Source organism: Cornus florida, unplaced genomic scaffold, assembly GCF_030987335.1.
Source record: "Cornus florida cultivar Cherokee Brave unplaced genomic scaffold, ASM3098733v1 CherokeeBrave_3.0.0_Hap2_Chr07, whole genome shotgun sequence".
Classification (NCBI taxonomy): domain Eukaryota; kingdom Viridiplantae; phylum Streptophyta; class Magnoliopsida; order Cornales; family Cornaceae; genus Cornus; species Cornus florida.
In genome coordinates, this window is record NW_026775577.1 from 20,400,154 (window position 1) to 20,424,701 (window position 24,548).

A 24,548-nucleotide genomic window follows, 5' to 3' on the forward strand; every position below is an offset into this window, starting at 1 on the left:
AGATATTTCTGTCTTTTAATTATTATATTAATTAATTCATATGGGATGTCATCCAAGAACATCATCCAACCTCTCACCTGGCCTATATAAAGAAGTATTCCAAGGCCAAGTGGGGTAGAGAAAATAGGGAGGAAAACTCTTCCTAGACATTGAGAGCTTTAAGCCTCTCTCTCATAAGTTGTCTTCACAACCCTTGAACATTTATCAAGAGAGTTAATGGTGTTTAGTACACTGCCATCTTCTTTCTCTCTCTCTCTCTCAAGTTTGATTGGGCTTTCACCTCTCTCAGTCCACCTCGGATTCTATTATGTTGTCTAGATTACTCAGATTTGTGTATGATATTACCATTTATATGTATTTTATTGTGTTACGAAAACGAACCCCCACAGACTTCAACCTCAATATTTGCCGAACACCAAAAATTAAAATTTTTAAAAATATATTTGACCTAAAAAGAGAATTAGGTCGAAACAAACGGTATCATTTTCTTATTTTTAAAGTAGATACAAATGTTTCTATCTTTTCAGATTCGTGTGCATTGCAAACAGGGATGGAGCTACATTGACATGAGTTTTTTTATTACTAATATATCTTACTATTTTTTTTTTTCCCAGTTATATACCCTTAAAATATTAGTATTGAAATTACTAAAATATTTTATTATTATCCCCTTACCTTATTTTTTGGGTCGGTCCCTAATTGCAAATTAGGTTAATAGTAATTAACATTACTAGAAAAGGAAGAAGTATATACTTTTGTGCAATGCGCGTTAAACATATGATGGATTTCAGATTGAAGCTCTCTGTGTCATGAATTCTGAGTTCTCTCTCTCTCACTCTCTCTCTCTCTCTCTCTCACACACACACACACACATATATATATATTAATGACAAGAATAGTAAGAACATAATTATCAACCTCCCCGTCCATCTCTAACTTTATAAGAATTAAGCCCAACATGTGTTACAACTGTGTGCCAAGGTTATATATTTTTCATTACCTTATCATCAATTTCATATAACATTAATGATGTACTTAATTATCATATGTTTAAGACTCACTGAACTGAAAGTTCGGTTTCTCTACTTATTCAACTCATATTTAATGATTTTAGATTTTAGGTTTTAGGTCAACGAATCGTGGTTAGGACTTAAGCCTGGTTCATCAATTATTTGCAAAATGGTGAAAGTCAGCATTCTCCCGTGTTTCTTATGTTTGGTTATATGAAATTGGTAATTTAAAATTGGAATTCGAGAAAATTATTCATTGCGTTAATTGATATAACTCCCACCTCCTTGAGCGGACCTGCCTATGTTTGAGTTTTTTTCTTTTTAGCTTGTCAACTAAGAAAATAAATTTGGAATTCGATAAAATTATCCGGTCGCTTAATTGATATAACACTCCCAGCTCCCTGAGCGGTTTTGTAATTCTCTGATAAGTGAATCTTTATTTTTTATTCTTAACAAATTAAGAGATGAGGAAGACTAAAAAAACGGACAGAATTTTACGAATCGATTGCGAATGCACTATAATCATCATTATTGATTGTATACCAAATCTCATCACTCACCAAATTTCTTTTTTTCAAAAGTGATATGACGTTCACCTCCCGAGTGAACCTGCTTGTGTTTGACTTTTTTTTTTAGTTGGTCAAGTAAATAAAGTCAGTGTAAATTAATCAATATAAAACGCATATAAAGTTTTTTTAAAAAATCACACATCAATTGATACGTCACGCATGAAACAAAGAACCGTGCAAGAGACTCAAAACTGGACACACAAAATTCTACGAATCAATCTGGAATGCACAATAATCATCATAATTGACTGTATACCAAACCTCACCACTCAGGATTTCTTTTTCCCGAAAGTGTGAGGACAGGAGGAAGAAAGTTCTCTATTTTAAGTCCGATCACACAATATTTTTGTCTTTATTTACTTCTTCCTTACTCAACAAATTAACAAGTGTTGGACCGTATTTGAAATGGCAAAATTTGGCAAATTTTGAAATTTAATTGAAGGGAATTCAAATAAAAATATGTATATTGTATCAACATCCCATAATTCATGATCCTATTTTATTTAATTTATCTCTATTTGAAAATTTTAAATTTCATAAATAGAAAAATAATTGAAATACAAAGAAGTACATGTCAAATTTAGATTGGCTAAAATATATGAAAAGCGAAATGGTAGAAAAGGACAAAAGTTATTTGACTTTTCCAACCTGAAAGCAACACATGTCTGACAGCTCTCATGTGTCAAGTCCGGGTTCTGAACCCATTGACAGCTGCGATAAACGACAAACTCACCTCACACACTCCGAAAACCCAACCCGAAACCCACTTTGCGTACCCTCCGGCCCACGGTTCAAACTTGGTCAAGCCGTCACTTTCCGATAATGACTTATTATATATATATATATACACACACACACATACACGTGTCACATTTAATTAGTTTTCTTTTCATATTTTTTATTCAGTTATAGAGGGATATTGTAACAACTCTCACCCTAACCGGACACAATATTATCTACTTTTGGCTCCCCTAAACTAGAGACTTCCCATCACGGCCATCACGACTTTAAAACGCGTTGTGTCATTAAAGGTGTTGAATCTACATATAATATTTTTCCCCTCCACACCCAGGCGATGTGGAATTGTGCACCTGTAACTCGCCCAGTGTGGTAATCTACTGGTGCCACCTGCACACACTCACATACATCCGCCTACAAGGTTGCCACAGATACTTTAGTATTTTTAGCATTCAGATCCTTGTTTGTACTAAAATTGAATGTTAAGGAGTTTTTAGAATGCATAGGAGTCATATATTCTATATGCATACCATAAGGGTGTTTTTTGCCCACAACCTTATATTATATATAAAAAAGAGGGACAGTTTAGTCATTTCACATTTTATTAGTTTTTTTACTTTTTTTATTATTATTTTTTATTTAGTTATATAGGGACATATTAATCTTTTTAGCATTCATGTCATTATTCCCTCTAAAATTGAATGTTATGGACTTTTTAAAACGTATAGCCGTATAGGGGATTATACACTCTATATACATACCATGGGGGTGTTTTTCGCTTATGACCCTACCTCCAAATCATCTTGCAATTGGGTTGGCGTTGCCAATAGCTCATTTTTCTATAATCTTTGACTTTCGAGCATTGGCCTTGAGGAACAAATTTCGGCAAACGCAATTGGAAAACTAACCTAGCTCCGAGTACTTAGTCTACGTTTCAATTGTCTATTCGGTTGAATTTTCTCTGATTTCTATAATTTAAAGCTCCTCCATGGCCTCTACTTCCACAACAACCAATTCTTCAATGAGTTCTCACCTAGCATCACCGAATTAACTCTTTTGGCCGTTATCTCTCCACCAAAAACTCCATAGGAACAATACCATTTGTCATCAACAATCTAACTTAATCGAAGTTTTCCTCACCAACAATGTGTTCTCCAATACGCTGCCGAGCAGCAACAAAGCTTTGTCCATTTCAATGTCTCAAACAACCATCTCAAAGCTTTGTTCAATCCCTTAGACGCTAATGAAATTTTTTGCATCCACAATCACCGAAAACATTAACCTTTGAGGTTTACCATTGTCGTCGTGCAAGACAATATTTACTCCACCAACAACGTCGACTCAGAAGAAGTTTACTCAACAATATTGTTAACCAGCCAAAGATGTTTAATTAGGAACGTCAAAAGTTAAATTTAGTACGCGAATATCAACTCCCTTTTATATTCTTTTTTTGAGTCATGTTTGAACTTTTGTTGAGGAGTACGAAGGGTCCTATGTCCAAAATAACATAAAATAGAGAGGTGAAAGGGAAGAAACCCATCCAGAAGAAAACGGTGGAGGGACAAAATACAACAAAAAATGCAAAATAAAAGAAAGAGTTTTTAAAAAAAAATGGAAATATACAAAATAAAAAAAATGAAGTAGAAAAAATAACAAAAAAAATGAAAGAAAATGTACCATTTCATTTATATAAAAAGTAAGGAAAAAAGTGAAAAAAATATTTACAAGTTGGCAAAAATAGGAGACAATATGCCCTTAGTTGAATCGCGCTATCAAATTGATTTAACAAAATTCTAAAAAAAAGAATGACACATAATGAATGTAAGAATGTAAGACACCATATTGACATTTTATAATAGCAAAAATAATTTCAGTAACATAGTAACAAAAATTATTAAAAAAAGTTAGTTAAATAAAGATTAAGAAATGAATGTACAATAACTGAAACTATTTTGGTTTTATACAAAGGAGATTACATATGGAGGCCATTTATTTGATTAGAAAATTGATAAAAGATTGTACAACCAAACAAAATAATTTGCTTATGATTTTCATAGACTTAAAATGGGCCTTTCATATAGATATAATATGGTCACTTTATAAAATATCAAATCCCGTCAAATCTTATTAAAATTGTTTAGGATATGCATACCAATACAAAAATTAAATTTCTTATCAAATGCAACAACTAATAAATTTTCTATAAAGGTTTTGTCACACTATGGATCAATATTAAGCTCATATTTATTTAGGGTGAAGTACAAAAAAAGTCCCTAAAGTATGGTTAAAGTGTATATCACACCCCCCTAAAGTATGGTTAGAGTGTATATCACACCCCTCACGTACAAAAAAATACTCCTAAAGTTTCAATTTGGTACAAATAGGTCCATCTAACAAATTTAAACTCTAAGTTGACTAAATTACCCTTGCTAAACCATTTTATAAAATATATAAAAATAAATAATTTTGTAAAATGACCGAAAATGACACTATTGGAGGATGCTCCTCACATGCAAAAAAGCACCCCTAAAGTTTCAATTTGGTGTAAATAGGTCATTTTGACAAATTTAAACTCTAAGTTGACTAAATTACCCTTATTGAATCATTTTATAAAATATATAGAAATAAATTTTTTTATAAAATGACCGAAAATAATACAATTGGAGAACGCTGACAATGGATAAGTAAAGATAAAAATATAAAATATAAAATAAATGTATAAAAGAAAAGTAAAGATAAATAGAAAAAAAAACAAAAAAAAAAAAGTGCAAACTAAAGAAAACAAATTTGCTCCAAACTCCGAAAATCAGTGCACACTGATATTGGAATTTTTTTTTTTTTTTTTTTTTTTTTTTTAGCAGTGTTGGTACGAAAAAAAATAAAATAAAGAAAAAGAAATTTTAGTAGAAAATAGTAACTGAAATCTCAAAAAATTCAAATATTTATTCTATAAATTCTCAAAGTTTTTTTTTTTTTAAATGTTTAGAGATATATATAGAGAAAAAAGTTTCAAAAAAATAAATAAATAATAAGGTAACGTGCACATAACACCCATATAGTATGAGATTAGTAACATATATACCCCTTTGGACATTTTCGGAAGAGTAAAAGGGTAAAACAGGTATTACAATACTAATTTATGTCAGAGGGGGTATTTTTGCACAATATAAAAATATTAGAGGTTTTTTTTGCACACTTTTTCAAATAGAAATAAAAGTGTTATACGGGGTATACTATAGGGGTGTTTTTCTGCACTTATCTCTATTTATTTACAATAGTTTGAGGTGAAATTACCAAAATAAAAAAAAAATAGAACATAGTCCATGGTGATAGTGCAGGTTTACCAAGACATAGTGCTATTGGATACTTATAAAAAAGTTGTAAGAACAAAATTTAACAAAATTTCCAAAGGCCTTTGGCTTATCAAAAAAATTTAACCCAGTTTCGTGCAAAGATAATACCAACTCTATAATACTCCTTTTATTCCAAATTAAATGTTCATTTTGAGAGTGATTCACAATATTTGAAATGGACTTTTAATTTAGAACATAGGGAATATTTACTATCATTAGTACAAAGGATGGGAGATAAAAGCTGATGTGACTAGTAGAATTATAGTACGTCCAATAGTGAGTGATTCGGCGATTTTGGGCCAGTTTTGAAGACTGGGCTGCTCCAATGGACTCTTCAAAAAGTGGGCCCCATTAAGACAATCTTGATCCAAGTCGCCAAAAACCAAGATTGGTTTGGCGAATTGCGGGCTTGACATGCGGGCCCGCATTAGTTTTCTTTTTCTTTTTTAATTCTGGTCAAAACAGTGTTTTAGCCCACAACACTGTTTGGTAAGGCTCGTTCGGCTGAAAAAAAGGAAAAAATTAGCTTTTTTTGGCTGATTTTGGTCTTTTTTTTTTTTTTTTTTTTCCTCAAAATAATTGAACCAAAGAGCTTAAGGCACTGTTTGGCTGATACAAATAGTGTCTTAAAGGCTTTTTTGGGCAAAAAAAGTTTTTAAAAAATAGATAAAAGTGATTTTTTTTTTAAAAAAAATTTACTTTTTAAAATATTCTTATTGACATATAGTCGTTTTAGGCACTGTTTGGCTGACCCAAACAGTGCTTTAACAGCTATATTGGCATAAAAACTTATTTTTTGATTTTTTTTAAAAATAATTATATACATATTTATTTGTTTATTTTAAAAAAACCTTTCATTGTTTATATAACATGAAAAATATAACCGTTAAGAAAAAGTTAAAAAATAAATTTTATTTTAAATTTTAAAAATATTAAAATATTAATATTTTTGGAGAGCGAAAATGCACCATTGGAGTACATCAAAATTTGGAGATTTTAAAACGCTGACGTGATTATGGAAAATGCTGACGTGGTTATGGGAAAATGCTGATGTGGCAAATTCGGAGAGTCTGAATTCGGAGGGTTTATTGAAATTGCCCTTAGATTGCCTGAACAAAATAGACAAATGTTAGTAATATTTTTTGTGATAAAAGATAATAAACAACATCAGCCAAAAGGAAAATTTTATAAGCCAATTATCGTTTAACCATCTTATTATACATCGAGAAACAAATAAGAACAATGTATTTAAGTTATTAAAATGGAAATAGGAGTGACTAGAATAAATATATGACTAGGATCAGCGTCTATAAGTTATAAAAATAAAAATAACCCGACTTATGTGTGGTATGCACCATACAACGTATTAAAGTGATATTCTTGCAAAAAAGAAGAAGATTAATTTACATAAAAGGTAAAAAGGCAAAGAGATTCTTCAAAATTAACTTAGAATGATGTAAGTAAAAAGAAAATTTTAAAATTAAAATATAAGAGGAGTAATGACTTATAATAGAATAATAAGAAAAGAGAAAAGAAAAATAAAAAGAATTTTGGGATCAAAAGATATATATATATATATATATATATTTTTTTTTTGAGGTGCTTCAAGAAGATTCAGACTCTTTATTCTTCAAGATGTGAAGTTAAAATATTACTATTAGTGTACAAGCTTTGAAGTTAAAAAATTGCAATTAGTCCGTGAGCTTGGAGGTTACATTAATCTATTAGTCCTTTTGTCATATAGATAGATTTCGACCTGCATTAGTGTCCAATAAAGTCAAACAACAGTCTACCAAAATTATATTTTAAAATTTCAGATTTACTATTGTTTTTTCACTTTAGTTCAACTTTTCTGGAGTAAAATAAGATTATAATAATTGAAGGCAAAAAGGTAAATCTCAGACCCATCTAACCAAAAAAAAGTCTAGTGGGAGTTTCTGTAATTTGCCGATCAATAAGGGATGTCCTTGTAATTACGCTATACTTCTGGGGAGGTAAGTGTGATTTTTCCATTTATTTTACCACTTATGAAAAGTAAGAAGGAAAAGAAAAGTGAAGACCACCTACACAGACAAGCCTTCCCAATCTCTCTCTCTCTCTACAAACTCTCTCTTACTAGTCGCCGACTTACCAAGACCGTTCAGATTCTGATCTCCGGCGTTAATATCGGTTTGTTCGGAGAGTCGTTCCCCAATGACAGCTGAGGAGCTAGATTTCAGGGGTCTGAAAATGTCCGAAACCTCACAAATTCTCTCTCTCTAGTTCCATTGCTTTAAAGTGAGCTTTTTTTCATTCGATTTTGACCGTTGTAATCGTACTGTGTTCGCCGGAGACACTTCGCAGCTTGTTATCGGCGACTCATCGTTCTGGTTTCCCATCAATTTTCCGAGCTTTGAGCTGATTTCGGAACACGGGTTTCGATAATTAGCCTCTTTGTGAATCTGGGTTTCTTTTGGGTCAGAGATTAATCATAATCTATTAGGTGTGAACAGTGAAAGCAAGATTGACTGGCAGATAGAGAGAGAGAGCTTCATTCGAAACCCTAGAAAAGCAATTCCAGAAGTTTCTTCACCTTAAATGCCCTAGATTTCATCCCTTTGGTACCAACTTCATCACGATGTCAGCCGAATTAGATAACTCGTCGGCGATGAACGGTTCCACCGCTTCCGGCGAAGCCAGCGTCTCTTCCTCCGGCAATCAAGCCGAACCTCCGAAGCTTGCGATGAAGAAGAAGCGAAACCTCCCCGGAATGCCAGGTAAAAGAATAATTGTTATACACAATCAATTAATTGATTGAAATGAAATTTATGTTCGATTTGGGTTTGTGTTTTGTTCATAGATCCGAACGCAGAGGTGATTGCTCTGTCTCCGAAGACTCTGATGGCGACGAATCGATTCGTCTGCGAAATTTGCAACAAAGGGTTTCAGCGAGACCAGAATTTGCAGCTCCATCGGAGGGGACACAACCTTCCATGGAAGCTGAGGCAGAGGTCAAGCAAGGAGGTCCGGAAGCGAGTCTATGTCTGCCCCGAACCGTCGTGTGTTCACCACGATCCGTCGCGAGCATTGGGCGATCTCACGGGGATAAAGAAGCATTTCTGTAGAAAGCATGGGGAGAAGAAGTGGAAGTGCGACAAGTGTTCGAAGAAATACGCAGTCCAGTCCGATTGGAAGGCTCATTCGAAGATTTGTGGAACCAGAGAGTACAAATGCGATTGCGGAACTATGTTTTCAAGGTTTTCGATCTTTTGTCTCTGTTAAATTCAATTCAATCATCTGTTAGTGTATTCAATTTTTCATTTTTTTGGGTTTATGAAGTTAAAATGGTTTTGATTGTTTGAAGGAGGGATAGTTTTATCACACACAGAGCATTTTGTGATGCATTAGCAGAGGAGAGTTCCAAAGCACTGACAGTAGTGGCAACACCAAAAGCAGAAGAAGTCCCAAAACTTCCACCAGCAGCTTCATCACCACCACCACCGCCGCAGCCACTACCACTACCACCGCCACCAGCTGCAACAACAGGTCTTCCTCAGTCAACGGCTGTTATATCTTCAGTAATGCCAATTCAGAGTACAGGTAAGATTACCCAAATCTGAAAATTTTGCATTTTTTAATTATGATTTTGTCGGATGCGTTTTAGTTAAACATACCAACGATTTTTTTTCTTGTTTCTCTCTCTTGATCTTTGGAGTTTAGTTGTTTTGTCTGTTACTGATCTTTGTTTTCGTCTGTATGTATAGAAAATTAGACATTTAAGCTAGTAACTGATCTTGAGATTTCAAGAATAGGAATTAGAAAGCAAGTGAGAAATGAAAAAAAAGAGCTTCTTGGTGGAGCTTTAAGATTGAATCTATATAATCTTGATAAAGTATGAAACATGGAGATTCAAAAGCTAAAAAAAAGAGAGAAGTGGGTATTCAGAAAGGCAACCATTATTGGTTCTCCTTTTACTTCAAATAAAGTTGTTTAATAAGAAAAGTCTCTCTCTTGTCTGTTTACTGTGTAGATTAGTAATTCTTTTTTAAATTTCTCTCTCTTTTTGTTGTTGTTCTTGTTGTTGTTAATGTTACAGAATTGCCAGAGAATCTTAATTCTACAAAGATGTTAGAAGATAAGCCATTAACACCTGGGTTAACTGGAAGCTGTAGCAATAGTAGTATGTCAAGCAGCAATGGAAGTACAAGCAGTAGTGTATTTGCAAGCTTATTTGCTTCATCGACAGCTTCAGCAAGTTTACAACCTGAAACACATGGTTTTACCGACTTAATCCACTCCATGGCTCGTTCTGAACCTACACCCGACCTTGCACCGCCCTCGTCCATGGAACCCATTTCCCTCTGCCTTGCAACCAATCACGGGTCATCAATTTTCGGAACTGCAGGGCAAGAACGTCGGCAATATGCACCGCCGCCTCAGCCGACAATGTCTGCAACAGCATTACTACAGAAGGCTGCTCAGATGGGTGCTGCAGCAACAAATGCATCATTGCTGAGAGGGTTTGGGATTGTTTCTTCTTCTTCATCTTCAGCAGGACAGCAAGAGTGGCACCGGCAGCAAATTGAGCCGGGGAGTGCATCACTGGCTGCAGGGCTTGGACTTGGACTTGCCTGCGACGGGGGTTCTGGTCTTAAGGAATTGATGTTGGGAACTCCATCTGTTTTTGGTCCCAAGCAGACTACGCTTGATCTTCTCGGGTTGGGCATGGCTGTTGGCGGCGGCCCAACTAGCGGGTTATCGGCACTAATGACCTCCATTGGAGGCGGCCTTGATGTTTCAACCGCAGCTGCATCATTCAATGGTGGAGAATTACCTGTCAAAGACATAGGTAGGAGCTCATGACATGAATGAGGTAGTTGAAGTTGTTTTGGAGAGAAAAAAAAGCAAAGACTTTTTCCCTTTTGATGTAGGTGTATATTGTGCAAGAGCAAGGGGGGTGTTGGTGGTTAATTTATGTCGCTGATGAAACATTGATTAGATATATGATGATATCAATGCCCCAAAATGTTTTCTTATGGAGGTAAGTCTTAGATGTAACTATAGGCAATTGGATCTTATATTCTGTTATGCAGCCTTTTTTTAATAGAAGTGCAAAAACAACTTTGTTTATGTAATGTAAAAGTAGCATATGGTCCCAAATCCCCCTTTTAGTTTAATTCATTGTATGCATGCATTGGCTGTGTGTGAGGTTGGTCAAAGCTACCAAAAACAACAGCAACACTTCGTGTATAAATATCTGGAACTTAATATCCAAGTCCATTGAGTCATTTATGAAATTAAAACAGCAGGTATGTCATGTATGAGTATGTTAAAAGATTACTGCTACACTTATTTCTTTTACTATTTCAATCACAGTGTTCAACAAGGATTCCTAGTGAAGTTCATGATCCGTTCGGAATTTTTTAGCTATTTCAATCACAGTGTCCAACAAAGATTCTTAATTAGTGATGAATAAGGACATTTCTCTCTCCTTTCACAATGAATAAGGATGAATCTCTCTCTCTTAATGTTCAAATTAACGATTAACGATGGACGCTTCCATCGATAATAATACCAATTCAGAACTTTGATTTACTTCTTGAGTTAATCTGTACATCTCAATTGTAGCTTCTGGTTCGATAGGTCTCCAATTTAAGTATGGGTACCTGGTGGAGTGGGACATTTTTGATCATGTAGATTTTAGCAAAACTTCTGTATAGTTCAGCTATGTGGAATCAGTCAAACTCAAAAGTTTAAACCAACTTGATCAATAATATTTAATAATCTGTGTCCTTGACCTTAAATATGAGTATATAAATACACAGAGAGTATAATAAAAGTGGCAGGTTCGTCTTTTGGTTCTTGCCAAGAGACTGCTTGAGCTGGAATTCTCATTATAGAAAAATTCAACTCGCAGCATTACTCTTTTTCGAATTGTTCTCACCTTGAGCACTCTCATTATGGGCATTCTCTTTTGATGTTCTCGCGATAATTCGATGATGGGGTGATCTTACCGTTTCTATATAATAAAAAAGTCGTGCACCAGAGAAGATTCGAATTTGTCGACAACTTAACAAGAACTTTTCAAAATTAGCGATGCTTAATTAATTGGTTGGCTAAATAGGTCATAGGTCATAGGTCACAGTTGGCTTAGGTGGTATATGATAGAAACATTTTTCCATGTTTGGAAATTAGGAGTGAGGCTTACCTCATTCCCTGGCGCATCTCCCTCATTAGATTCGGAAAGATGAAGAATATCCTCTTTTAATTCACATTTAATAAAAATAATTTATAATAGAGAGTTGAGAATATATCCAATTACATTTATACAAATGTTGAACTATCAATGGAATGTGTTCAACTTCGAACTATTTATCAATTATTATTATTATTATTATTTTTTTTAAAAAAAAAAAGTGAAAAATGGGCATAAGAAGGTAATATTACACCTTTTATTGGTTTAATTTAATATTGTATTTATTTATACAAAAGTGGAGTATAGTCAATCGTACAAGTCAACTCTACAGGGTCCCTTTGCTAATTAATAATGGTTGACCCTAATGGTGTGTATTGGCCCATAGCATGGTATGGTACAAACAGAGTCGTATATAAAGTTATATTAATTTAAGAAAATTGAAACTAGTTTAACTTGCCAAAAATATTTGTTGATACTAGTTTTTGTCACTTGATATTGTTATTTATTTATCAAAATAGACCAGATATGATACATTGCTTTTAAGGGTCAGGAAAGATGATCTAATTAGATTTTAAATAGAGAATGTAACACGTTATATTAAAAAAAAAATATACATATATATATTTATATAATAGTAATATAAACACGCATGCAATATATTTATTACGAGAATGCAATTCTTATACAATGTATATTAATTAAAATATAATATTATAGCACTGTTAAATCGAGAATGCAATTCAATTTATCGTACAAAATATTAAGTAATACACGGTCATTCTTATTAAATTGTGGGTAGAAATTATTTATTAAAATTCATCAAAATGTCAACTCGTCGGTACGATTTTGACCCAAGTTAGGTTAGACATTTCACTTTTAAATTTATGTCGCTCAACCAAAAATGTACTAAAATCTTTGGCACGGCTACGTTTTCATGGCTCAGAGAATCAAGTCCATGATTGTAATGTGTATTCTTACTGAAATTCTTCATCAACCACCCACTCATAATCTCATCTCTACTAGTTTGTTCCAATGTGTTTTTCCAGATTTGCATATGATTAATGTCATTTATGTCACATTCAAATAAAACATAATCACACCTAGATGCACACTTTATGGAGTGTGTCTACTTTGGATATGGCCCAGTGAGTTTCTCGTTGGATTTAGAGTCTTCATAAACCCTAGGTCTAAGATTTGAGTCTCCGCTGAGTATTCTTTGTAGTTAGCTTTCGTCATCCTTACAGTGACTTAGTCGGTCCTGATAGAAAGCCACCCTTCTCAAGAATTATTCAGATTATTGAGGCACCTAAGAATTCATTCCTTTCCGGGATAACTTAAAAAAAAAAAAAAAAAAAAATTTATGGAGTGTATGAGTGATAATAGCCTTGTTTTAAGAACACTTTTCTCTCTCTCTCTCTCTCTCTATCTCTCTCTCTCTCACACACACACACACACACAGAAGACTATTGGTTTCAGTATGGTCAAGATCTTGGAAAGCAATGAAAGAATCAGAGGGGAGGTCCACCAGCTTCAGATGCCTGCATCTGCATTATTAATGATCATCCAGTACACTCCCTCCAAAGATGGTGCATGCCAGTCTGAAGTATTAAATAAGTCACTGTGTTTTCTAAAATTAGTCAATTTCCAACTGTGTGTACCATTTTTCAAATTAATTTAATCTAATTTACACATATTTATATACTTTTGATGTTAAAGCATCAAATATTTTCTGATCAAAAGTTGTGCTATCAGATTTGAACAAAATATAATTTGAAAATTCATTTTGTTAAAGGATTTTTTATTTTTATTTTCAATAATCATTATCATATTTGCCATCCACTTTTCCTTTTTCTATCTATTCTATTATACACAATATTTCTTTGAATATTTAATTTTTTAAGTTCATTTTTAATTACTTAATTCTATATATGTTTTGGTAGGCTTCTTGTCACTTTCATTTGAAGTAAACGGGCGCAAATCCCCTACTGTGCAGTTTTCATTCTGTCTCTTGCAATGAGCGTTAAGTGGTCTTGGTTTGGCCACGTTTTACTTTACTCAATAGACACTAAGACTGTGTTTGACAATTACACCACTATTTGTAAGTAACATTCACTACCATTTATAAGTAATATCACAGAAGTCTAAAAGAAATATCACATGAGTCTAAAAAGTAATATCACCATTTGTAATTACACCACTATTTATAAGTAACATTTCACCACCATTTATAAGTAACATCACAGAAGTCTGAAAGTAATATCACATGGGTCTAAAAAGTAACATCACCATTTGTAATTACACCACTATTTATAAGTAACATTTCACCACCATTTATAAGTAATATCACAAAAGTCTAAAAGTAATATTATATGAGTCTAAAAAGTAACATCACCATTTGTAAAAGGGTAACATCACTACTTAAAAAGTAAAGGGTTGTTGATAGTCAAATACCTCATAATCCCCTTTAAATTCTTCTTTAAATTAACATGTGACTATTTTTTTGGATGTTCTATTTTTATGATAAAATTTAACTTAAAAAATATATAAATAATATGTAGAATTGAGTTAGATTTATGTATGACTATTAGTTATTTAACACTATGTCAATACATTTTTTTGATGGTGAAGGTGGTGAGTGTGACAATTAATTTTAAACTTTGCCAATTTTTTTCTTTTGATGGTGAAGGTTGTGTGTGTGACAATTAATATAAAATTTTCCTAAATAATTTTCAAAGATATGTTAAATAATTTAAAACTAAGTGCATGTTTTTTTTAATATTTTGAAGAAAAAAAAAAAAAGATGTGGCTCTTTTCGTTATTTTTGGAAACAACGAGGTGTTTTGTTTGTTATCTAAAGTTAATCCAAGTGATTTTAATTTTGATTTAAATTCTTTAAATCAACATGTTAAAGTGTTTTTAAAATACTTTAATTTCAAATTATAACATAAATGATATGTTGAATTAAGTTACGTTTGTATGTGACATTACTTAATCTGCATTATGTGCATACCTTATTTTGAGGGTGAAGATACTAATAAATGGTGGTGAAATATTAGTTATAAATAGTTGTGAATTGAGTTACGTTTGTATGTGACATTACTTAGTTTGTATTGTGTGAATACCTTATTTTTAGGGTGAAAATACTTATAAATGGTGGTGAAATGTTACTAATAAATGATTGTGTAATTGCCAAACACAGTCTTAGTATATATTGAGTGGAGTAAAACGTTGCCAAACTAAGACCACTTAACGTTCACTGCAGGAGACAACATGAAAACCGCACAGCAGATGATTTGCGCCCGAAGTAAACACTTCTATCTCTTCTAAACTGGTACATTTTTTAATTTACGAGTCAAATAATTAACACACCCACTTTTGTTATGATAACTTAAAACCTCGATCTTTCAACTTGTCACGAGATTTACCCTCACTAAGGGTTACCATGATATATATCTAGTGCATTATCTTATGTTCAAATTCTTCAAACTAAGAGGAATAAAAGATTGTTATAATTATGAATTTTTAATTGTTCTTTACATTTTCATTTTATTAAATTTTGAAATGGTAAGAGTACTCCTAGCTATTGGTAGTTGGGAATTCATACTCTTTGGAGTCACCCTAGAGAATTTCTTAAATTACATGGTGCATGTGGAAAAATGGGATGCATGAGTTTGGTAGTAGATTATGTAATAATTTAGGGCAAATTACACAAAGTACTCATCAGTTTTTTAACTTGTACATGTAGATAGAAGATGGTCACAATATAACAGAAATACCCAAATTAACTATTTGTGGTTAGTGAATTGATATGAATTTATATTTTTGTTCTTAGAGTTAAACTATTTGTTTAATGAAAAAATGAAATTTTTTTTTTTGTGTATTTTACAGTTACGGTTTTGCCCCTAACCCATCACCAAGTTGGGATTTTGGGTTTGTGGTCGCCGGCAAAGATGGATTTGCAACGGTAGTCGTATCGAACCTCATCAGAGAGAGGTGCCAACTGACCGTCGAGATAAACTGAACCACCAAACCTTCAAATCTTACCTTTCATCACCCACCTTCACGCCACTTGGGTTTGAATCAAAACTTGGTATGGGTGGTGCCAAAGATTGCAACATCACTACAACTATCGATCTTGATTTGCAGGTGGTGGCCACGGGTTTACCAAATTGTCATCAATAAATCGATTTTGCAGCAGTGGCATGACATAATTTCATGCCTTCAACACATGCAGGTAACTGCAAATTGCGTGCTCTGCATGCCCCTTACGTCGCGGCAATCGTCTTCTTCCTCAGATTGCCAATTTTTTCCTCCACATCTCTCCATCAAAACCCCCAATTTTTCAACCCAAGAAGGCTAAGGATGATTCTTGACTTCCATTCCCACCAAGATCAGAGTACGATCCCATCTTTTTCCATCAGCGGCACGTTGTTGGTGGTGAGAGTTAAGGTTGGGTGATGGATGAGCAGAAGGGTGTTGCAGCGTTAGAGAAGAGTTAGGGTTGCAGTATTGGTGAGGTGGGATTTGGGTGATGGATGAGTATGACTGATGGGTGGAGTTGAGAAGGGGTGAATTGAGGATGATGATGATGGTCTGCCGTCGCCAAAGCCAGATCCGTCTCGCCGTGCACTGTCGCAGTTCATCTACAGCCACGAGTCATCCACGACGATTCAGTTTTACCGTTGTTCCGAGCCATCGCTGCATTTCACTGCCGAGAGTCCTTTTGCTTGGTGGTATTGTCGTTGTTGGCTGTCGTTTGGTCTACCTGCCCACCACCGCCTATACCCGATAGGGGCATTGAACATGCCAGGGCAACAGAAACACACCAGTCCGATAAGACCCACCTGAACAAAGGGCAAATTGTATTGGAATATGGATGATTTTCCTCCGGCAACTTGGCTTGGCGTTATCCTAACTTCTTCGTTTCCTTGGAAACGTGTAATTTGATTGATGTGTTTAGAGAGAGAAAAGATGAGTGATGTAGTAGGGAAGCAATGATGTGGTAGGGAAGTCATGGGGTGAACCCAGGGCAAAAATGAAACTTCCTAATATACAATATCTTTTATTAAAAATAAATATTTTAATTTTAAGGTCAGAAGTGTAAATTTATATTGATTTTTTGTGGTCAATCGGTCAATATGCACCTTTATGTAATATTACTATAACTTCTATCTACATGCATAATATAAAAATCTCGTAGGTGATTTGTGTAATTTGCCTAATAATTCATCGTAAACTATTGAGTGTTATAAGAGGTGATACCCTATCATTGTCAACAACAATAAATAAATATAAAAAATGCGTAAAAATATTGTTAGTAACGACTAGCATAATAATAATAGACTTAAAATTTACTAACAAGAATAGCGCTTTCAAAGTTTCCTGCATGCGTAAATATTATAAATGGTGAGTTTTGCTATTATAATGGTGAGAGTTCAGTTGTAAGCAAATAGTAATGAAATTCAAACCGGTGGAATTTTTACTATTATAGTAGTAAAGGGATAATTAAAAATGCATGGAGTTTTGGAAGATAACTTTCAAATTCATTGAGTCAAAAGCCGATGTTTTTCAAAATCATGTACTTCTCTAAAAGTCTGATATGAACATTGGAAAAACACTATTCGTTCGCACTCTTTCAAAAAAAAAAATGTGTAGGTGTCAAAATTCATCAATTTTAAAAAGTCAAACAATAAGCACAATACACTGAATAAAAATGATCAAAGTAATACAAAACAAAGATTGAGGTTTCAATGTCTATCATTATTGGAGTTCTGTGCCTTTATTTATACAAATTTTTTTGACACGAATAAATTCAATTGTGTAATTCTTACTGGAGGTATGTAATTTTTCCATAAAGACTCCTTCCATATCTCCAATTGTGTGATTGATAAATTCAAATCAGCAGACCTTTTTCATGGCAAGCTATGGGTTGGGCTGGAGCCAACGGACTGCAAGAGTAAAGACAAATCCTTGGGCCTACCGAATTGGGCTTTCAAAGTTGGATGACCAAAGAAAAATATTTTAAAATTACATATGGTGACGTGGTTGATCGCAATTGGTCTGGGATATTTTTTCCCCCACAACATGATTTTGAGAAGTGTTTGAATTTGACTTTATGATTTTAAAAGGCTTTCTTCAAAATTTCATGTATTTGTAATTATCCTTACGATGTTTCCGACGGCATAGAATTAGAGTCTTACAATTAGTGGAATTTGTCAAAATCTTGATTCAAATTTTTTTTTTTAGTTGTTTTTTTCAAATTTTATCAATTTCAATTCTAAAGCTCCAATTTCATGCGACTAAAAAAAAAAAAAAAAAAAAAAAAACAAACAAACAAACAAACGTGACCAAGAGAGAATTTTGATCTCTATATCATATATGTGTGTGTGAATGAATCAGTTACCACTTAGAATTGATTCGGTGGGTAAGCCAAGAATGGGGAATTTACTCATGGATCCACTTTGCATACATTAGTAAAATCTCCCAACATGCATGGCAAACGGAAGACACATTGACAAACAAGTGTTGTGTCCACCTTGGACCTTGCCCTACTAGCTCGAATATGTGTATCAGATCAGAATGTTTTGATCCATATCCTGCCATGGACTCCAATCCGAATCCGAATCCGAATCCTCTTGCCTTTGGTGTCTACATCCATGTCTGTCCAACAAGTTAGGGGCAAATTTCACAATACTGTTGTGAAACCCTTGGCTTGGCAAATACCCTTTTGTGCGTTATAGTGATTCCTAATCAAGTCCAGAACGGACAAGGTAGCAAATCCTCTGAACTGGATTCCCATGCGACACCACTGCAGTGAGTTCTTGAGTGGTTTATATTTGGTCACGCTTTTTTTCATTTAAATATCACCATTTGTAAGATTACCATGTTTAAAAAGTAACATCAATATTTGTAAGAGGTAACATCACTATTAAAAAGTGAAGGTTTTTGACAGCCAAATACCTCATAATCCCCTTCAAAATCCTCTTTAAATTAACATGTGACTATTTTTTTGGATGTTTTATTTTTTATGATAAAATTTAACTTAAAAAATATATAAATAATAAGTTGAATTGAGTTAGATTTATGTGTGACTATTAGTTTTTCAGCATTATGTGAATACCTTTTTTTGATGGTGAAGGTGGTGAGTGTGGCAATTAATATTAAACTTTGTCAATTTTTTTTCAAAGATATGTTAAATAATTTATACCTAAGTGTATGTTTTTTAATATTTAAAAGAAAAAAAACGAAGAAGATGTGATTCTTTTCATTAATTTTGGAAATATCAAGTGTTTTATTGGTTGTCTAAAGTTAATTCAAGTGATTTTAATTTTGGTTTAAATTTTTTAAATTAACACATTAAAGTATTTTTAAAATACTTTAATTTCAAATAATAACATAAATGAGATGTTGAATTGAGTTACGTTTATGTCTGATATTACTTAGTTTGCACTATGTGCATACCTTATTTTGAGGGTAAAGATGGTTTTCACTTTTTTGTAATTGCTGCATCTAAACACTGCCTAGTGTCTGTTAAATGAAAAAAGACGTGGCCAAATATAAACCACTTAGGAGCTCATTGCAGGGGACCGCATGGGAATTCACTTCAAAGGATTCGAGCCCGAACTGACAAGGACATATCATACCCCCATCAATTTTTTGCGTGACTTAAAGAGTACTGTTACAAAAATCGATCAATTTTTGTAGTTACTCTGATAAATAGAATCCAAAAAGGATTAATATCAATTTTTTTTTTTAAAAATAAGTATGTATAACAACTTTTAATTATTACGTCAAGTTGGTTGTATAGTAGTGTATACATTAAGGGTATGTTTGGTAGGGTGGGTTTGAAGAAGGGGAAGGATAATATTAGTTTTGAGGTAAAGGAAAGTGAAGGGAAGGATAATTTTAATTTTGTATTGTGTTTGGTTGATTAATGAAGGAAAAGAAAGGGAAGGGTAATAATTATGTTTGGGAAAAGGAAGGCAAAGAAAGGAAAGGGAATTATTTTAATAAATTGATTATTATACCTTTTTATACTTTAAAGGATACAAGAAAAGACTATATATATATATATAGTCTCCTATGGCCACAAGAAAAGAAAGAAAAAAAATATGGCCACAAGAAAAGAAAAAAAAAAAAAAAGGGCAAATCATTTCAGCCTCATCTTGCCTCCATCTCTATGATATATATATATATATATATAGTCTCCTATGGCCACAAGAAAAGAAAAAAAAACAAAAAAATAGGGTAAATCATTTCAGCCTCATCTCACCTCCACATCTCTATTATATATATATATATATATATAGTCCTATAGTCTCCTATGGCCACAAGAAAAGAAAAGAAAAAAAAAAAAAAAAAAAAGGGCAAATCATTTCAGCCTCATCTCTCGCTCCATCTCTATTCTCGTTCTCAACTCAGAACTTGCCCTCTCTCTCTCTCTCCGCGAAAGCATCAGAAGTTCAAGACCCACATCAGTTTGCAAGAATCAAAAGTTCAAAACGCAGTTCGGGTTCCATCGTCGCTGTTTAGAAAATTTCAGATTGTTCAGAAAATCAAAACCTCAAGCTTGCCCCCTTTTCTCTCTGCAACTGCTAACTTGTAGGTATGGGTTTTGTGTGTAATCCAGGGCAAATTTGGCATCAGAAATCACTAACCAAGCCTCTCTTTCCGTTTTCGTCCATTTTTTGAACGTTAAGAAATCTACTGTTGAAGCCTTGTGTTAACCCTTCAAATCCTTCCCTTTCCTTTCATTTCCTTCCACCAAATTTATCCAAACACAATTTTTTAATCACTCTCTATCACCTTTCCTTCTTTTTCCTCCCATTTCCACTCTATCAAAGTGAGCCTAAATATATCATTTTTCAGTAGGTAGTATTCCATAAATAGTGTAGTCAGTTGATAAAATACAAAATCGATTTTGGATATTGTGTCCAACAAAGACTATAGTCAGCAAACTCGCTTAGTCGTGTTTTCTACTCTTGCTTCAATCATTGTGGGCTTGTCTCTAAAGATTTATTTTTACTTCATATACTTCTTCATGTAAATAAATTGGATACCCATCAAAATTGATGCTTATATTCACATATATTTTAACAGTTTTAAAGTTATTTCCGAATAATTCATATATAATAATTAATCTATTCAAGTAATTACAAAATTCTCTTTCACATTATTAACGTATTTTACTTATTTGTTTTCTAACTTAAAATTATTTATTACATTTTCTCCAATTACTTGAGATTTACAAATTATTCTAATACCAATCATTCCTAAATCCCCATTTTCTCTCTATTTTTGTAAATGACGTCATGGGCCAAACAAACCGCCCAGCCCAAAAGTGTCCCACACTGTACTTTAGCTCCGCTTAGTCAAATAGGCCTGATTTTAATGGACCAGGCTGGGTTCTATACCATAACTAACTCGGCCTGGATAGGCCTATTGGCCCAATAACAACACTTGTTTGTTATATTTCAGAAAGTTGTGTTAAATTGGCAATGTAAAAACAAAAATAATATATGGCACTCCACTTTCTAAGCAATTTAAAGTTCACGAAATTCAAAATATATTTGAAATTAGAGAAAATTTACTCCCTCTGTTTCATTTTAAATGTGCGTTTCGAAAACTATGACTTATAATTTAAAATGAGAGGGAGGGAGTATAATTTTTTTCGAGAATCTCTTAAAATGGTGGTGGGCATAAAGAAAAGAAAAACTAATTATTGTTGAATCTAGTAGTAGTAGTATGTGAAGAATCTCTTAAAATGGTGGTGGGCAAAAAGAAAAGAAAAACTAATTATTGTTGAATCAAGACTCACTTTTCAAAGCAAAATCAAAGCACTGACAGTAGTGGCAACACCAAAAGCAGAAGAAGTCCCAAAACTTCCACCAGCAGCTTCATCACCACCACCACCGCCGCAGCCACTACCACTACCACCGCCACCAGCTGCAACAACAGGTCTTCCTCAGTCAACGGCTGTTATATCTTCAGTAATGCCAATTCAGAGTACAGGTAAGATTACCCAAATCTGAAAATTTTGCATTTTTTAATTATGATTTTGTCGGATGCGTTTTAGTTAAACATACCAACGATTTTTTTTCTTGTTTCTCTCTCTTGATCTTTGGAGTTTAGTTGTTTTGTCTGTTACTGATCTTTGTTTTCGCCTGTATGTATAGAAAATTAGACATTTAAGCTAGTAACTGATCTTGAGATTTCAAGAATAGGAATTAGAAAGCAAGTAAGAAATAAAAAAAAAGAGCTTCTTGGTGGAGCTTTAAGATTGAATCTATATAATCTTGATAAAGTATGAAACATGGAGATTCAAAAGCTAAAAAAAAGAGAGAAGTGGGTATTCAGAAAGGCAACCATTATTGGTTCTGCTTTTACTTCAAATAAAGTTGTTTAATAAGAAAAGTCTCTCTCTTGTCTGTTTACTGTGTAGATTAGTAATTCTTTTTTAAATTTCTCTCTCTTTTTGTTGTTGTTCTTGTTGTTGTTAATGTTACAGAATTGCCAGAAAATCTTAATTCTACAAAGATGTTAGAAGATAAGCCATTAACACCTGGGTTAACTGGAAGCTGTAGCAATAGTAGTATGTCAAGCAGCAATGGAAGTACAAGCAGTAGTGTATTTGCAAGCTTATTTGCTTCATCGACAGCTTCAGCAAGTTTACAACCTGAAACACATGGTTTTACCGACTTAATCCACTCCATGGCTCGTTCTGAACCTACACCCGACCTTGCACCGCCCTCGTCCATGGAACCCATTTCCCTCTGCCTTGCAACCAATCACGGGTCATCAATTTTCGGAACTGCAGGGCAAGAACGTCGGCAATATGCACCGCCGCCTCAGCCGACAATGTCTGCAACAGCATTACTACAGAAGGCTGCTCAGATGGGTGCTGCAGCAACAAATGCATCATTGCTGAGAGGGTTTGGGATTGTTTCTTCTTCTTCATCTTCAGCAGGACAGCAAGAGTGGCACCGGCAGCAAATTGAGCCGGGGAGTGCATCACTGGCTGCAGGGCTTGGACTTGGACTTGCCTGCGACGGGGGTTCTGGTCTTAAGGAATTGATGTTGGGAACTCCATCTGTTTTTGGTCCCAAGCAGACTACGCTTGATCTTCTCGGGTTGGGCATGGCTGTTGGCGGCGGCCCAACTAGCGGGTTATCGGCACTAATGACCTCCATTGGAGGCGGCCTTGATGTTTCAACCGCAGCTGCATCTTTCAATGGTGGAGAATTACCTGTCAAAGACATAGGTAGGAGCTCATGACATGAATGAGGTAGTTGAAGTTGTTTTGGAGAGAAAAAAAAGCAAAGACTTTTTCCCTTTTGATGTAGGTGTATATTGTGCAAGAGCAAGGGGGGTGTTGGTGGTTAATTTATGTCGCTGATGAAACATTGATTAGATATATGATGATATCAATGCCCCAAAATGTTTTCTTATGGAGGTAAGTCTTAGATGTAACTATAGGCAATTGGATCTTATATTCTGTTATGCAGCCTTTTTTTAATAGAAGTGCAAAAACAACTTTGTTTATGTAATGTAAAAGTAGCATATGGTCCCAAATCCCCCTTTTAGTTTAATTCATTGTATGCATGCATTGGCTGTGTGTGAGGTTGGTCAAAGCTACCAAAAACAACAGCAACACTTCGTGTATAAATATCTGGAACTTAATATCCAAGTCCATTGAGTCATTTATGAAATTAAAACAGCAGGTATGTCATGTATCAGTATGTTAAAAGAGTACTGCTACACTTATTTCTTTTACTATTTCAATCACAGTGTTCAACAAGGATTCCTAGTGAAGTTCATGATCCGTTCGGAATTTTTTAGCTATTTCAATCACCAGTGTCCAACAAAGATTCTTAATTAGTGATGAATAAGGACATTTCTCTCTCCTTTCACAACGCATAAGGATGAATCTCTCTCTCTTAATGTTCAAATTAACGATTAACGATGGACGCTTCCATCGATAATAATACCGATTCAGAACTTTGATTTACTTCTTGAGTTAATCTGTACATCTCAATTGTAGCTTCTGGTTCGATAGGTCTCCAATTTAAATATGGGTACCTGGTGGAGTGGGACATTTTTGATCATGTAGATTTTAGCAAAACTTCTGTATAGTTCAGCTATGTGGAATCAGTCAAACTCAAAAGTTTAAACCAACTTGATCAATAATATTTAATAATCTGTGTCCTTGACCTTAAATATGAGTATATAAATACACAGAGAGTATAATAAAAGTGGCAGGTTCGTCTTTTGGTTCTTGCCAAGAGACTGCTTGAGCTGGAATTCTCATTATAGAAAAATTCAACTCGCAGCATTACTCTTTTTCGAATTGTTCTCACCTTGAGCACTCTCATTATGGGCATTCTCTTTTGATGTTCTCACGATAATTCGATGATGGGGTGATCTTACCGTTTCTATATAATAAAAAAGTCGTGCACCAGAGAAGATTCGAATTTGTTGACAACTTAACAAGAACATTTCAAAATTAGCGATGCTTAATTAATTGGTTGGCTTCATAGGTCATAGGTCATAGGTCACAGTTGGCTTAGGTGGTATATGATAGAAACATTTTTCCATGTTTGGAAATTAGGAGTGAGGCTTACCTCATTCCCTGGTGCATCTCCCTCATTAGATTCGGAAAGATGAAGAATATCCTCTTTTAATTCACATTTAATAAAAATAATTT

The 24,548-nt window shown here is 33.9% G+C and overlaps 2 protein-coding genes across 2 annotated transcripts; both read left to right on the top strand.

Annotated features, from left to right (window-relative positions):
* Positions 1-7,717: 7,717 nt before the first annotated feature.
* On the top strand, positions 7,718-10,826 carry LOC132266742 (zinc finger protein GAI-ASSOCIATED FACTOR 1-like). Its single transcript, XM_059767728.1, has 4 exons — positions 7,718-8,426; positions 8,510-8,906; positions 9,014-9,249; positions 9,746-10,826. The coding sequence occupies exons 1-4, from the start codon at positions 8,288-8,290 to the stop codon at positions 10,510-10,512; spliced, it is 1,539 nt and encodes a 512-aa protein (XP_059623711.1). The 5' UTR covers positions 7,718-8,287; the 3' UTR covers positions 10,513-10,826.
* Positions 10,827-13,322: 2,496 nt separating this feature from the next.
* On the top strand, positions 13,323-23,433 carry LOC132316375 (zinc finger protein ENHYDROUS-like). Its single transcript, XM_059814858.1, has 3 exons — positions 13,323-13,448; positions 21,598-21,856; positions 22,353-23,433. Exons 1-3 carry the CDS (start codon positions 13,323-13,325, stop codon positions 23,117-23,119), a joined length of 1,152 nt encoding a protein of 383 aa, XP_059670841.1. The 3' UTR covers positions 23,120-23,433.
* Positions 23,434-24,548: the final 1,115 nt, after the last annotated feature.

Excerpts from the sequence above, each read along its gene's own strand:
- LOC132316375 (XM_059814858.1), top strand. The coding sequence starts at position 13,323 with ATGGTCAAGATCTTGGAAAGCAATGAAAGAATCAGAGGGGAGGTCCAC. Across the intron at positions 13,449-21,597 it reads ATGGTGCATGCCAGTCTGAA|AATCTCTTAAAATGGTGGTG; the intron begins GTATTAAATAAG and ends TAGTATGTGAAG. Across the intron at positions 21,857-22,352 it reads AATGCCAATTCAGAGTACAG|AATTGCCAGAAAATCTTAAT; the intron begins GTAAGATTACCC and ends TTAATGTTACAG.
- LOC132266742 (XM_059767728.1), top strand. The coding sequence starts at position 8,288 with ATGTCAGCCGAATTAGATAACTCGTCGGCGATGAACGGTTCCACCGCT. Across the intron at positions 8,907-9,013 it reads TGCGGAACTATGTTTTCAAG|GAGGGATAGTTTTATCACAC; the intron begins GTTTTCGATCTT and ends GATTGTTTGAAG. Across the intron at positions 9,250-9,745 it reads AATGCCAATTCAGAGTACAG|AATTGCCAGAGAATCTTAAT; the intron begins GTAAGATTACCC and ends TTAATGTTACAG.